The sequence below is a fragment of the Corythoichthys intestinalis genome, chromosome 15, assembly GCF_030265065.1.
Source record: "Corythoichthys intestinalis isolate RoL2023-P3 chromosome 15, ASM3026506v1, whole genome shotgun sequence".
In the NCBI taxonomy this organism is placed as follows: Eukaryota; Metazoa; Chordata; class Actinopteri; order Syngnathiformes; family Syngnathidae; genus Corythoichthys; species Corythoichthys intestinalis.
Window position 1 is genome coordinate 15,115,961 of NC_080409.1, and position 16,627 is coordinate 15,132,587.

General features: G+C 39.8%; 1 protein-coding gene across 5 annotated transcripts in view; it reads left to right on the plus strand.

Moving 5' to 3' along the window:
* mgaa (MAX dimerization protein MGA a) overlaps nt 1–16,627 on the plus strand; it is a 49,681-nt gene that overhangs the window by 17,101 nt on the left and 15,953 nt on the right. For all 5 annotated transcript variants that reach the window (XM_057858680.1, XM_057858682.1, XM_057858683.1 and 2 more), the window contains exons 4-12: nt 2,443–2,554; nt 2,667–2,756; nt 5,099–5,227; nt 5,326–5,448; nt 6,447–7,156; nt 8,125–8,398; nt 9,306–9,457; nt 9,571–9,745; nt 12,762–13,114. In XM_057858680.1, coding sequence (XP_057714663.1) covers nt 2,443–2,554; nt 2,667–2,756; nt 5,099–5,227; nt 5,326–5,448; nt 6,447–7,156; nt 8,125–8,398; nt 9,306–9,457; nt 9,571–9,745; nt 12,762–13,114 — 2,118 coding nt within the window. The remainder of the gene's footprint in view (nt 1–2,442; nt 2,555–2,666; nt 2,757–5,098; nt 5,228–5,325; nt 5,449–6,446; nt 7,157–8,124; nt 8,399–9,305; nt 9,458–9,570; nt 9,746–12,761; nt 13,115–16,627) is intronic.

Below are 16,627 nucleotides of genomic sequence, written 5' to 3' on the forward strand. Positions count from 1 at the left end.
GCTCTCACTGAAGGAAGGAGGTTGTCAGCCAAGATCTGGCGATGCATAGCCCCATCCATCCTCCCCTCAGTACGGTGCAGTCGTCCTGTACCCTTGGCAGAGAAGCAGCCCCCAAAAAATGATGTTTCCTCCTCCATGTTTCACGGTTGGGATGGTGTTCTTGGGGTTGTACTCATCCTTCTTTGTCCTCCAAACACGACGAGCCGAGTTTAGACCAAAAAGTTCAATTTGGTCTCATCCGACCACATGACCTTCTCCCATTGCTCCTCTGGATCATCCAGATGGTCGGTGGCAAACTTCAGACGTGTCTGGACATGCACTGGCTTCAGCAGCGGGACCTTGCGTGCTCTGTAGGATTTTAATCCATGACGGCGTAATGGTTTTCTTCGGGACTGTGGTTCCAGCTCTCTTCAGGTCATTGACCAGGTCCTGCCATGTAGTTCTGGGCTGATCCCTCACCTTCCTCATGATCAGTGATGCCCCACGAGGTGAGATCTTGCATGGAGCCCCAGAACGAGGCAGATTGACCGTCAACTTGAACTTCTTCCATTTTCTAATAATCGCTCCAACAGTTGTTACCTTCTCACCAAGCTGCTTGCTTATTTTGCTGTAGCCCATCCCAGCCTTGTGCAGGTCTATTATTTTATGCCTGATGTCCTTACACAGCTCTTTGGCCTTGGCCATTGTGGAGAGGTTGGAGTTTGTTTGGTTGAGCATGTGAACAGGTGTCTTTTATACAGGTAACGTTCAAACAGATGCAGTTACTTCCGGTAATGAGTGGAGAACAGGAGGGTTCTTAAAAAAGAACTAAGAGCCGAAATATTTACTAGTTGGTAATGTATCAAATACTTATTTCATGCAGTTAAATAAGAATTTATTATTTGAAAATTATATAATGTGATTTTCTGGATTTTTGTATTAGATTCCGCCCCTCACAGTTGAAGAGAACTTATGATACAAATTACAGACCTCTACATGGCTTGCAAGTGGGAAAACCAGCAAAATCGGCAGTGTATCAAATACTTGTTGTCCCCACTGTATATGGCATGAAATTAACAGCACACTCATTCTGTTCTGTTTGATTAACACCCTGAATTGGGTGCCCTTCTTTCCAAGTATGTGATTGATTCCTAAGCTATTCAAATTGATGAATATTTCATGAAAACAACATCAAGAAGTTTGAAGTTTGAATGCTTTTTTTACAGGGGGCAGGTTTCCGCAGGCCCAACATCAAATTTCTGCTTCCCCAAAGGGAAATTGGGGCATTTCAAGATATTCCATAGGCCACGAAAAACAAACGTTAACTCAATTGAAAGTCAATTTTTGAGGATGAATAGCAACAGGAATTAAGTGCCAATGTTTGTTATAAATGGAGCTTTTATTAGTGCAGACAGAGATATTGCGATGTTGCACATCTTAGAAGATTTAGGAAAATAGTCATAGTTTGAGAGAAAGCCCAGGCTCAGTCCGCCCAGCGTGCTTGCTTGTTGACCATAACAATGCAAAGTTTTGCTTAGAACTTGGCTTATTAAAGTGGTGGCAAACCTGCCAGAGTTTGCTGTGTGTTCATAAAAGCGCGCACATCGTTTGGAAATTGGAACCTTTTAGACTTGAATATTAATTTATTACCTCGCTTCAGTGAGCTGTTAATATTTAACAGGCCATTTTCGTCCGTGGTTTCCCCCATTTTCGGTTTCAGTTGGGAATTTTCATTTCGGTGCATCCCTACATTGAATGCAAGCTAACAACCAAAGTACTTCATAGCTGTGCAACAAAAAACGTTCCATCTGTACAAGGTTTGATAGAACAGTCTAGTGACGTTAAGCTTTTGTGTACCGTATTTTTCGGACTATAAGTCGCACCTGACTATAAGTCGCACCAGCCATAAAATGCCCAACGAAGAGGGAAAAAAACATATAAGTCACACCGGAGTATAAGTCACATTTCTGGGGGAAATTTACTTGATAAAATCCAACACATAGAACAGATATGTCATCTTGAAAGGCAATTTAAAATAAAAATATAACAGAGAACAGCATGCTGAATAAGTGTACAGTATGATAATGTTACATGATGCATGAACAACAAAATGCGAACGTGGCAAGTATGTTAACGTAAAATAGCTATTAAGAGTTATTCAGATAACTATAGCATAAAGAACATGCTAACAAGTTTACCAAACCATCAGTGTCACTCCAAAACACCAAAATAACATGTGAAATGATATAATAATGTGTTAATAATTTCACATATAAGTCGCAACCCCAGCCAAACTATGAAAAAAAACTGCGACTTATAGTCCGAAAAATACGGTGCATTTCAAATGAGCTTCTGCCAGCCTTTAAAGTGATGTACTGTATCGGCCTGAACTTAATCTTCAGGCCATTTCTAAATTAAAAGTAATGAGGGAACAAATAACAAAGATGACACTCTACATTTCAGGAGGCACTTAAACTTCATATCGCTGATAGCGAACAGCGAGAAGCAAACAGCCAGCATGTTGCACCGTCAGCAGACGTTCCTCCGCAGCAGCCCACTGAACAACATGATCATGGTAAACTGTTTGCTTCGTCTGGATTTAGTGGAACAGCCACAGCACCACGTCATGTTTTAGTCTTTGGGTATAAAGTTGAAACCTTCCCGTTTGGACCTTTTTTTTTCTCCAGAAGCGACCATTTCTGCCTTTGAGGATGTTCTTCGCAAAGACGTGAAGATGATGAAGCACCATCAAGTCATTCACCCAGTGCTACAGGAAGGTTAGAATCTTTATTTTCCATCCTGAATTGTTTAATCGAGGAAAACGCTAGTCTTTTACCAGTTCATAAGAATATATCAGCGAATGTACACATTTTTTTTCTCACCAAAAGTCTGTGAAGGATCAATTGTGCCTCGCTTTATAGTGCCAGTAATTGTCAAAAGACAGAACGGTTAAATGACAACAACAAAACATAAAACCAAGCGTTGCATGCTAGCATAGCCGCTAGTAGTAGCTAGCAGAGTAGCTCTAGCTCATTCTGGATGTGACATCAGTTTTGGTTCGAATAGTTTCTTTTGGTTAGGGCAAAAGGTAGTTGAGAAAAGACCGTTTCTGTTCTCCTTTCATTATTTGGCTTATTGTCACTTTTTTTAGTGGACATTTTTGTAAATTGTTATATTATCCTTGTTAGGGATGTACCAAAAGCAAAATTCTTGGCCAAAACCGAAAACCCAACATTGGAAGCACTTGGCCAAAAATCGAAAGGCCGAAAGGTACACATGTATATAATAGATTTTTTTTTCTTGTTTTTAAAATATATTATTTAATTACTGTCCGATTATTTCCCTTTGCATTGGTTCTACGACCTTTCAAATTTAGTTTGAAAGGTGCCGATTCTGAGAACCCCATGGGAGGGTACATTCCCGCCAGCAGCGAGTTTTGTGGCAAACTCTGAACATGTCTTATAGCAAGAGGTGCTGGCGTCGTCATAGCATTCTGTTTGGTGAACGGAGACACACACGTCACGGCCGATGAAACTTTGATAAATGTGTTTTCTTGGAAGTGTGGGACACTCAAAAAATGGGTGTCGCGCCTGCAATTGCTAAGCTAAATGAGATCTTAATGTACGTTTGTGTAGAACTGTAGTTCACAACAACAATAACAAAAAAGCTGAAATCACTAAAGCTCATTACAAGGCTATTACAATCTCTAATTCCTTAAAATAAGACTCGCTGTTTTCTTGTGCAACAAGTGGAATTGTTAGAGAGCTAGGCGAGTTGACTGAGTTCCAGCGGTGACGAAGCCGAGCGAAGTCGCTCCCAGCTGGAGTAAACGGCAACTAGCATGTGACAAAAACAGGAAGTGGTTGTGCCATAAGGGTATTATACCAAAACACAGCAAAGGCATATGTATACATTTAAATACTACATTAAACTCCGAACTACTCACGCACGGGCTCGCACTGTACTTGATGTGACGTGGAACTTCAATGGATGCAACACCAAAAACAAGCGTGTAGCAGCAATGAAGCAAATTTATTTGATTTTCCTTCATTTATTAATTTATATATTTCTTTGACACCTCAAAATACTTCATAACCGCAGACGTGTTGGCTGTGAGCCAGTAGTGTTAGCGAGACAGGGTCAGCCAGTGTGTTGCTTTTCGACGTGTTTTGATCACGTCATCACAAGAGGAGCACGTTTCTTCACACTATACGGTTAATGCAGTCAGAGGTGGTAGTGTAGCCAAAAATTGTACTCAAGTAAGAGTAGCTGTACTTCAAAATAATAAGTAAATTCAGTCATCCAAAAAATGTACTCAAGTACAAGTAAAAAATTATTCGGTGAAAAGAATACTCAAGTAATGGGTTACTGCTTACAGTGTCTGATTTTTTTTTTTTCTTCCCCTAAACATTGGTATATTCTTTTCATCATCCATTTGAAGTGTTGTTATTATACTGTAATCCAACTTATTACATGACCATATTAGGCCAAAGAAATATTTAGAAAATTTTACAAAAATGAAACATCACTTGTCCAAAGAGCATGAGTGCCCTCTTGTGGAGAAAACATTTGTCCTACCAAGAAATTAAAACGATCATATCTTCTGTTTTCAATGATCTATTGGTGGTAAATAAAAACTGGAAGATAGGTCGAAATCTTCGTTTTTGAGTAACATCGATGGGTTAGGGTTAAATATGAAACAGTTTAGATTTTTACAGCACATTAAAGACGCTACATGATTGAACAGGCCGGTGTGATTATATAGGACTTCCGACTGCAAGCTTTTACGTGACTATAGTTAAGTCCGATTGGTATAATGAAGTCATGTGACACTGATTATTATTGCGACATCTCATTGGTTAAACTGGTAGAGCCACTGTGGGCATCACTAGCAAAAATAATATAAAATGTAAGGTTTAGAATAAAGAAATGTAACGACACTAGTGTAGCCCAAAGTTACGCGGTCAGCGCAACATTTCTTCTTCACAAATCTACTCAAGTAACAGGTATGGCATGGTAAAACTACTCTTAGAAGTACACATTTATTCAAGTAAATGTAATGGAGTAAATGTAACGTGTTACTACTCACCGCTGAATGCAATGATTTTACTTTATTCAGTTGGACTGAAGATGAATCTGCTGGATGCCAGCCTTTCCATTGATCTGCAGTACCTGGGCGTCCGTCTGCCCATACCACCTCCTGGTACCACTATAGATGCTGGTAGCCAGGAGCTTCCGACATTACAGAGTGAGCCACTATCAGCATAGAGCTGTTTGGACCCTGATTTGCACATCACCTTATTAGTTGGCCATCTGCTATACATTCATTTAATTGCATCATTCCAGGCACTTCCGGATCGTTTGTGTCCAGAACGGGTAAAACAACAGACGTGACGCAGATTAAAGGTTGGAGAGAAAAATTCAGTCCATCGGAACCTTCAGAGACTCCCTCACCTTGCAAGCCTGAAGGTAGATACTTTGTCATGTATGTCATTTAATCATGTGTGAGAGGGCATTGCCTTATCAATCTCATGGCCTTGGTGCCAGATCAATCCTGCCTTATTTTGTGTTCCCCACAAATGTGAAGCATGTGCTTCGACTTCGTTTTTCAGTTCTTCGAGCAAAAAGTATGGCCTGGTAAAACTACTCTTGGAGACCGGCGGTCTCAGGACAAGTGCCTCCTCTCGAGGGGACTGTGATTTACCACTCAGAAAAACACCCTTTGGTCAAAATTCTATCTCTTTCAATGCCAGTAAGATCTGGAACAGTCTACCACTTGCCATCAGGGAATGTCTTTCATTACAAACCTTCAAAACTCACTTCGAGCAGTGGTTGAAAGTAAACCAGTCCTGTAACCACAAATTTTTTTAGCTTCTTAGTAATTTATTGTACAGTGCTGTGTTTTATTGTAAACTCTTGTTCTCTCTTATGTCTTCTTGTTTCTTTGTTCCGTACCTGCATAAGGACTGCGGATGTAAATTAGCATTTTTGCTATAATCTGGCATATGGTGCAAGATTTCATTCCAAACAAACAAGATCACTACACTTTTTCACCAATCTGGTGTTTTACAAGTGCAGTCAGTTGTTTTCAGTCAGGTGCTGCTTGTTTTAGTAGAAACTTCATTGGTTCAACTATCTGTGCAGGATTGGCAGTAACAAAAACCACGACCCTCAGCCGTTGAGGACCGGGTTGGAGATCACTGTATTATAGTATTAAATTCCTCTGCTACCTATGAACATAATTGCGCCATTGTTAGCTAATTATATTTACCCGTGGGCACCATGTGGGGTGGGGTGATAAGTGAGGAGAAAGAGGGGGGAAGGTGAGTCAAAAGGAGACGTGATTAAACGGGGCGGAGCATACACAATTCAGCAATGTGAGGTTGGGAACTTGGTATAGTTTATATGGGTAGGCTGATATAATGACCCTTTGACCGGCCTTACATCAGAGCTCTTTCTGTTTGCAGCGTCTGCCAGCTCTGAGCAGCCCAAGAAGAACCTGTCGGCTTTTTGCAGCGACATGCTGGATCAGTACTTGGAGAGCGAGGCCAAGCTGATCGACCAGCGCGTGGCCAGCTTTTCCCAACCGCCGGGGGATTCGCTGCCCGTCTATGAGCATCCCGCCAGCAGCACCAGCTACGTGCGCACACTCAACAGCGTCCTCAAGAAGCAAAGTCCCGCCCCGGCAACCTCGGAACTCATCTCCGGCTTCATTCCGCCCTCAAAGAGAGCCAAAGCTCCCCTCAGGCAGCTCAAGGTCTCCAAGAAAGTTGTAAGAAAACCCAAGAGATTCAAACCTTCAGTTAATCCCAGTACATCGGACTCTTACCCATCAGTTGGCACTTTGAGAGATAGCCCCCAGAACTCGGCGCTCCTCGCAGAACCGCTAAAACCAAATAATCCTCCTCCTACAGTACAACCTATGACAAACACTCAATTGTCATCTCCTATGCAGTCCCCTCCCGTTGAGAGGAAAAAAAGATTCAAACATATACCCACCCACCTGCAGTCAAACCCTGATGGCGCCAACCTTTCTGCTTTCCTGAAACCGATGCTGACCCGAGGCCTGCTGAGGCAGAAAGACCTGGAGGACAGCACCATGTGGGGTGGGCAACCTCGCACTTTCATCACTGAGGAGAGGGCCTCCATAGCTCTGACATCGCTTTTCACCTTGAAGGTACATGCAGATCTAAAACTTTTCAAGATTTCCGGGTCCAGAGTGAAGGATAACAAGAAATGCTTTGCTGATTTCTGTGATACTTAGCAATCATAGCCGTAGCACTCCCTTTTCAGTGTTGTATTACATGTAAAGCTGGGCAAAGTATAATCAGTGTTTGCCGGAATTAGCAAGAGTTAACATCAGTGATGCAGCAGCTCTAGAATTTGCGCAATTTACGCTGGTCAACAAAAAAATTGGTGCTAACACTTCTGTTGCATAATTTTGGGTTTGTATAATAGGTTACAGGCCAATACTGGGTTTAGTTTGTAATTTCTCTTAATTAATTAGGCTCTGTTATTATAAACCAACATTCTTAAGCTATTCAATTGGAAAGAATCCGGTGTGTACATGCAGTTTGCTCATGGTTACTTCCCAGTTCTTAGTTTGTCATTGGTCTTTGAGAGGCTGGGCTAGATTGTGTCTGCATTTATAGGTTCTTATGTGGCTACCCATTTTCCCTGATTCACAAAAAATCAAAGGGTTGTAATAGCCCTTTTCTCCATAACGGTCCAAAGCATCAAGCAAACCTGTGTCGGGATTTGAGAAGGAAGGTTCTGGTCCTCCTAAAGAATTTGGAAACAGCACAAACATGATGATAACTTCCAAGTTTGAGACTGAAGGCGAGCATTCGAGTGATGCACTTAGTAGTCTGCAATAGCATTTTTTCTTGTTTATTACTGCATAAGTTATTGACTTATTGCATTGGTTTTCAAATAAATTTACTCTGAAAATTTCAATATAAATGTCCCATTAATGATAATAGGTTGATTTCCTGAATTAAGCACCGCAAATACCACCTCGACAATATTGTCCCTCTCAATGTTTAGTCGCGGCAATGTTTTAAGAAAAAAAGTTTCAGTCAAATGATTTTTTTTTTTACTTGAATCCATGGATTTTCCCCTCATAGTCTTTCTAATTCCTGGCAGGGTTTCGTGAGCGACAACCCTACCGCCCCCATCCAACTGCCCCACAGGCCGGAGCACGCCTGCTTCAACGATTTCTGCAGGCTGGGCTGCGTGTGTAACAGCTTGGCCCACACAGCCCGCTTCAGCCACTGCGGGCGGCCGCAGTGCATGCTGGGTTGCAGCTGCCTCAAGCAGAAGGTGGTTCTGCTTAAGAACCTGGATGGCTCTGATTCCAGCCCCTCCAGCCATGGCGGCAGTAAGAGGAAGAAGAAAAAGAGGATGAAGATGGCCTACAGTAAGTCCGGGCAGAGGTGGAAAAGATGCTCACACGTGGATGTACAGATATTTGTTAACAAAAGTGTCAAGAAATAAAAACGTATATTTACTGCTAACTAATTGGCTGCTATTGATAGATTTTATTAACAAACTTAAGTTCCAAATCATAACAGCACAAGCAAAAGATTAAAAATGACAAATAATGATAATAAAATACAATAATAATAAGTGAACTACAGTAAACAACACTGCGTCTCCTAGCCACCCACTTTTATAAGGCACCTATGTCAATGCTTTCAAAACCGTGACAAGCTGCGTGTAAAACTGCAAAATGTGAGTCAGGCGCAACATTGTTAGAACCATTCAGACGACTAATATAATCAGTATCCTTAACACAGACTGGAGAATATTCACCCGAGCAGCTACAAACATTTCTGAAGCACTGCTCCATCTGGGCCTTTTTAACAAGGTTCTCAGAGAGTCACTATGTGGTAGTGATAAAAGAACCAAAGTTGCTTTAAAGGTGAAGTGTTTTACATTCACCACACAGAAACTTTGCCGTAACATAACTTAGGGGTGAGACAATATACCAATATGGTGATATATCGCGATACTTTGTATCCCAATATATATCGAAACGTGTCTGTTAAGACACTCACTGTTTAAAAGAATCTTGCAATGATATTGTGTTGCCATATTTATTTACAGAAATGATTTTATATCATCATTTCAGCCCTTTGTCACAGATCAACTTGTAACCGTACATTTATTACCAATTATAACACTAAAGAAACAGAGCAACAACCTTCCTCACGTTAAAATCTGATTTTTGTTTTTGTTTTAATTCAGTCAAAAATACAGAAATGAATTTAAGTCATAACTGTCCACCACTGATAGATGTTTGAGCTTCTGTCTTCCTGCTTCAGTTCTGAAGGAAGCGGACAGCGTCTCTCAGCCCGCTGAACGTGTGCGCACTCTCTGGAAGACGGACAACCAAGAACTTGAGCTTGACCCTATCCACATCCCAAAAACATCCTCAGTTAACCCCTGCACCACCTCCACTACAATATTGTCAAAGGTGCTCCTCCATCTTCTTCAACCTTGAAAATGTGTCGTTGAGTATCTAGAAAACAGACCTCAAAAGGAATTCATGTCATGAATAGTAATAATATTAATTTCTATTGCATTCAGAATGATGACGGAAGCTGTGCCCGAGTAAGAAGATTTGTCGGAAAGTCTACCACAAAAGAGAAGTCCAGACACCGAAGTTCCAGTGACTCATCCAGCATGTTCCTCCAGAAACCGCATAGGAAACCTAAACGTTGCAAGATGAAATATCGCAATAAACTCAAAGCTCTGCATCCCGGTAAGTTCTGGTGTGTGCTGGTCTTGTGTGATCAGGAATTTAACCTTAACAAACCTAAATTTCATCCCCAAAAAATTGTCTCCTTCCAGAAATGGAGGACATTTTGGCTTCAAAAGTTTTGAAGTACAGGACCCTCATGATACAAATTACGAATTTTCACATTAAGAGTAGATATGTGCCGATTACCTGTTTCAAGTCATGTGCCGATTACCTTTTTCAAGGTATACCGTGGTATAAATAACGTCAAGGTTTCAAAACCGCAAAAATTTTCCATCATACCCTCCCTAAGGTATTAGCTATTTTTTTTATGTCCCAAACGTACATGGAGAAGTCCCTCGCGCTTAACAATCCCCCCACCGGTTGTTGCTCAGTGTCAGTTAGTCAGCTGTGCTGCACGATGGCTGGAGGAGGTGAAACTCCTTAACTTTTTTCCCCCATCGAAGAAACCGAAATAGCTGGTAAGGGAATACTTCAGCTACAGAAAAGTTACAGATGGCCGTAGTTATAGGAGGGCCAACCGACATGTAAAACATGTTTGCAGAGGGTGACTGCAGAAGAATTAATTAAAAGGTTAGTAAACACTCTTCAACGTCTCCCACCAACTATGAGGGTTAACTCCAGCGTGTTTAGTGTGTCCAGCGGTGGTATAATGTGTTTTTTTTCCCCTCTGGCAACTGTCTGTGTTGAGAAAGTGTGTGGAAACATAAAAAAACACGAAAAACACGAAAATGTAAACATGGTTCGAGTCATACACTTGAGCTTTTTATGGAAAATAATTTTTAAAAATTTGTTTTAATGGTAATAATGTTGAGCTATGGCTGTGGGTTTTGGCTCACCTAAAATATTAGTATTTTATTATTTTATTTTTGTAAAATTTATTTTAACTTAACATTATACTGATGAATTTGCTAATATGTTATGTAAAATAAAAGTCCTGTTCAATGGAAAAAAGTTTTTTTTTTCTTTAAACACATATCTCAAAGTAACACATTTTAGAACTGTAATTGCAATACTGTGAAACCGTGATATTTTGGCTTAAGGTTATCATGCCGCCAGAATATCATACTGGCACATGCCATGTTTAAGAGCATCATCACGAGAGAGAACGACTCTCATTATGTGAGCAAATTTTCAACATAAGAGCGCCAGAAAAGCCTCTCTCTCGCTTGGTATGTCCGAGTGCCTCGGCATCCCACCAGTTGGCATGTGAGCTCTCTATTTCGCTTATCTCCCCAAGTCTCTCGGCATCCCGCTGGGGGGAGGGCCCATATGAGCATCTCACATCAACAGAATCTCCCATCTGCTCTACTGCCTCTCATACATGTTGTCTAATTTTGTAACGAAGTGCAGCCAAAATGTTTGTGCTTACAAGTGAACATTAACCAGGTCCCTCAGGAAATGACGACTAAAGACAGTGGTGAGACATTGACTTCATAATATAATTATGAAGTCTATGGGTGAGAAAAAGAAAGGAATGCTCAGAATTGAAACAAAGCAAAAAATAATAAGAAAAAATAACGAATGCGCCTGTTAGTGATCTTTGTAAAGAGTATAAGTGTTCGCCAATCTGGTAAGTGCTTGTAAATAAACCACATTGTTTTTATGCTTTTCTTTTTCAGATTATTTAGCCTTAAAATTTTTATTAATTTGAGGTAACATGGAGAGGATGTGGGAAGCGTTGCACGCATTAACTGGAATTCATTCATGTTACGAGCTTGGTCATGGAACGTATTGTGCTCAGAAGTATCAGTGTATCATTCTTTCATTCCATATCTGTTTCGGAGTCTAAAATCAGAAAACAGATAACGACTTATTTCATTTCACGTTTTCAAATCCAAAATCGGAAAACAGATAACGAGGATAAGTTGTTGTTATTTTAGGTTTTTGTCAAGGATGGCGGATTAGTACATGCTTTTTAAAGAGAAGGGATGCGTGTCACACTCTGGGGTTTTTTGGGTTTGAAAATGAGAAATGAAATAAGTATCCGTTTCCGATTTTGGTTCCTTAATTAAACTGATATGGAATGAACGAATGATACACTGATAGTCCACTGTATAAGCCTTTTCTTATCTGGTTTTCTGATACTTATTCATCATTAATAGGTTATAAACTATGAAAGGCTTGATTAGCTCAATTTGCAGATCAATGGTAAAGATTTTATGACATGATTTTTCAATATCTACAATTTCAGCATTTTGTTCTATTGTCCATAGTGGTATTTTATACAGATTATTCATATATCTTTACCCAATATGAGTTCAACTTTTCAGGGCTTTTTTATACATTTTTCTGAATGGTTGTCAACGCAAGCTTGTCTTATTTGATTTTGATTTGAGTTTCACATATTTGAGCACTTTTGCAGCAGTGCACTAAAGTGCACGTCCTATTGCTGTCTGTGTTTTTCCAAAATATTGCATAAAAGGTGTAATTTTGCTACATATTGTTAACTTTGGGCAATTTATGTACCATTTTTTTTAAATGTTGCTTGCAGTAATTTTGCCTTGCACACAAAAAATAAATCTTGATTGTTTTTAAAAAAAAAAAAAAAAAAAAAAAGAACTTGCGGAAAGGTGAGGTTTGGCTAGAGAACCCCAAAATTGCTAAAGAACAAGTAACATGTTTGTGTCCATCTTTTTGTTGACCAATGTACCGTAATTCATATTTGAAATATTAGGTTCGTAAAGTCAAATATTCCCAGTTACAAAACACACCAAACAAATTACTCCCAACAATATTAATAGAAAATTTAGCTGTTTTATTTGCGATTCAATTTATTCATTGGTCATTTAAAAAAATATATATCTTCAGCCTTCTTTTGGCTGTTTTTTTTTTTTTTTCTCTCTAAGATTGGTTCTCAGGACATGTTATCCAAGAAACTCCCATGTTTTAGTATTTTGTTGGGATATCAAATCTCCAGTTTTAGAATCACTCATGTAAGATATAGATGTATGATTTCAGAATACAAATCAATATAAACCTTGAACTTTGATCACGGTGGTCTTCTCTTTCTTCCAAGAACGGAAGCCACCTCAGCCAATGGCATCCACTCAATCTCTGCCGGCTCCATCCAGTCAACCTCAGCCAGTTCCACCCAGTGAACCTCAACCACCTCCATCCAGCGAAACCCAGGATTTCCCAGATGAATCAAAGGCATCCAAACGTCTGACCATTCTCACAGAGTGTCGTTGGAGATGTGACGAGGACCGCGAACACGTGCTGAAGATACTGTGCGAGGCCATGGCACAGAACCAACTCGACAAAACTTTCTGGACCAGGCAGTACCAGATCAATCCCATCAGTCAGACAGTAGAAGACTGTGGCACTATACATTACAAAGTCCTCGTCAGCAAACACGTTAAAGCTCAGCAGGTGAGTGCCATCAAGACAGAATACATATATGAATGTATGGAATTATTAACTCATTGTCTTTTTTGACCGTGAGAGACATACCAGAGTTGCTTTAAAAATGAACTGGTTTTACATTGAGCACTCAGAAACGTCCACATACTGTATTACCATTTACTGTACAAGGCTCAAACTAAGCAGATCAATTACCTTCTTATTGTTCTAACAACTTAAAGAAGCAATATGTAAGACTGATGCCCAAACATGGTACTGCAACCAGGATCTAAATATTGGTGCGCACAACATCCCTTTTTCTTAAGGTTGCCAGACAAGCTCTTCGCCATGGAAAATAAGAAAAGACAGGGGCTAACAAAATACTTATAAATTAAATAAAATAAAATAATTAAAAAAATAATAATAAAATAAATAAATTAACTTTAGAAATGATCGAGTGAACATACAGCATGTGCAATCTACAAACGATGCCTATTACATACCAAAAATTAAATTAATTCGTGACGCTATTCTTCCCACGGAAGCGTTCCAAAAGGCACAGGGGTTAAGTTGGTGCACAAATCAGGGTTGCCACGGGTCCCTAAAAAGTCTTAAATGTGTTTAATTTATAAGCCGCATGAATGATTAATCAAGATCTTGAATTGTCTTAATTTTAATGGGAAATTGCAGTAGGTATTAAAATTCTAGACGATGTGTTTAATACCGGTGAAATCAGTGTAGTATGGCGTAAAACCTTTAATGATGCGTATTTGTTTGATTAATGGTTGTGCAGTGAATATGAGAGTTTGGGAATAATACTATTAGGGGTGTGACAAAATATCGAAGTAGTGATATATCGTGATACTTTGTATCCCAAAAGGCTATCGATATGCTCCTGTCAAGAATGAGATACAGTGGTACCTCTACATACGATCACTTCGACACACGATCTTTTCGACATCCGACGTAAAATTTGAGCCGCCATTTGTTTCTACATCCGACGAGTTGCTCGAAATACGACGACATGACAGCACTGCAAACGAACGCACGGTGGATTTTCTTGTGTGAGAAATCAACACAGTTTTCAAAAAAAGTTGATACAGTTGGAGAAACAAGGAAAAAAGTGATGCTTACCTTTGAAATGAAGATGCAAGTTATAGAAAAATATGAGCTTGGGGTGCGCGTCCCTGAACTGGCTCAACAATACAGCTCCATGGTCCTCTTCCGACCACCGTTCGCCACTATTTATAAGTTAAGGTGACAATTATTATTGTGGTAACATTGCCAAGGAAATCGCCAGCTTCGTCACGTTTTTATCATTTAAGAACTTATCCAACACAAAACGCCCATTGTCTTAAGCAGTTGACCGCTCTCAAGAAAACGAAAGTATTATCTCTACCGCACCGACCTATCTCACTGAGACGTCACCTTTGCGGTGCGTTCAGGGACAGTAAAAAGTGTCCGCCATATTAGAATCCGATTCGTTACATTATTTACAGGAATAATTATTAATTATTCTTCTTATTATTATATTATTCTGAATTATTTATTTATAACTTATTTGTTTTTCTATGTTTAATTGCCATTTGTAACAGTGCCAGCAGTATTTATTAAGAATTTAGTGTATGTTTTTAGGCTTTGGAACGAATTAATGGAATTATAATGTATTCCTATGGGAAAATCCTGCTCGACATACGACCATTTCGACTTACAAACAAGGTCCTGGAACGAATTAAATTCGTATGTAGAGGTACCACTGTATCTTTTTAAAAAGGTGTCAATGTTTTAAAAAAAAAAAAAGGAACCATCAAGTTGCTACCAAAATCTTCCACCATAATAGTGTCTCAGTTAACTCTAAGGCTGTCATTGACGGTGCTCGACGCCCAATCCGTTTAGACTGCGAACGTTCGTTCATTCAAAACCAGAGCATTCACAGTCATTCGGTCTGATTTTCGGGGCATTTACAGGTCACTTGCTGTTTATTTTAGACTATTTACAGGTCATTTCCTTTTGAGTTTGAGTCACTGCCTATTCATTTGGGTGATTACCAGGTCACGTCCTGTTCTGTAACTCAAACAGGAAGTGACCGATAAAATACCCCAAAATCAACAGGAAGTAATAGAAAATCAATAGGTAAATGATCTTAAATGGCCAAAAATTACCTCCTTGCCTGGCATTGGCTGACACTGACGGCCATAGACGTCCAATCCATTTGAACTGGGAGGGTGACAGCGAAGCTGCCATCCCTCCCACTTCAAACGGATTGAACGTCTACTAGTGATAACTCATTCCAATTCACAGCAGAAGCTTGTTTTTCTGTTTATTAGTTGTCTGTAGAAAATCCTAGAATGATTTCCTGACCAATGTATCGATAATCGTTGTATCACCATATCGTCAGATCATCGTTATCGTGAGCTTTGTATTGCAAATCGTATCGTATCGTGAGGTACCAAGAGGTTCCCACTCCTAGATACTATACATATAATACTGTATACCGGTACTTTAATAATACTGTTGTCGCCATGACACATTTTCCTGGTTAGTCGTGGTTGTAAAGGTGAGCGAGAATATGCGGAGATGGGACATATACTTCATTATGATTGACGGGTCAGAATTGACCTTCACCGCGCAACGCGTTTAAGGAGGGGGCCGCCCGGAAGTTCGCTTCATTTATTCCCAGTCGGTCACCGAGTAAAAACATGCAGGATTTTAACACGCCGCATTTAAAAAGTACGAAAGCTGTATGGCATGCAAACAGGAAGGATTGTCACAGGAGTGATTTTGTTCGAGGATTCAAGACAATTATTATATTTTTCGTACCACGCATGCATTTTAAAATGTTGTGAAAAAAATCAATGGGAGAGTGGGAACTGTTACGGCATTGGCGTCATTCTTCGACATATTTACGTAAAATAGATGCGTAACTGCCCGTTTTTTTGCTCTTTTAACAAAGAATCGTGACTGTCTTGCATTCATATCTATAAAGAATTTGGGGATTTAAGCATTTGTTCACAAGGATTTTCAACGGAAAAAGCTTTGTTTACAAATGGTGGCCGCCACATTGACTTACAGCCTAGCCTCGTACTTCGACATACAGTGTATCACAAAAGTGAGTACACCCCTCGCATTTCTGCACATATTTTAGTATATCTTTTCATGGGACAACACTGACAAAATGACAGTTTGACACAATGAAAAGTATTCTGTGTGCAACTTACATAATAGAGTTAATTTATTTTCCCCTCAAAATAACTCAAACTATAGCCATTAATATTAAACCCCTGGCAACAAAAGTGAGTACACCCCTTAGAAATTACATCCTTATATGTCCAAATTGAGTACTGCTTGTCATTTTCCCTCCAAAATGTCATGTGACTCGTTAGTGTTACTAGGTCCAGGTGTGCATAGGGAGCAGGTGTGTTCAAATTTGTAGTGCAGCTCTCACACACTCTCATACTGGTTACTGAAAGTTCCAACATGGCACCACATGGCAAAGAACTCTGAGAATCTTAAAAGACGTATTGTTGCGCTACATGAAGATGG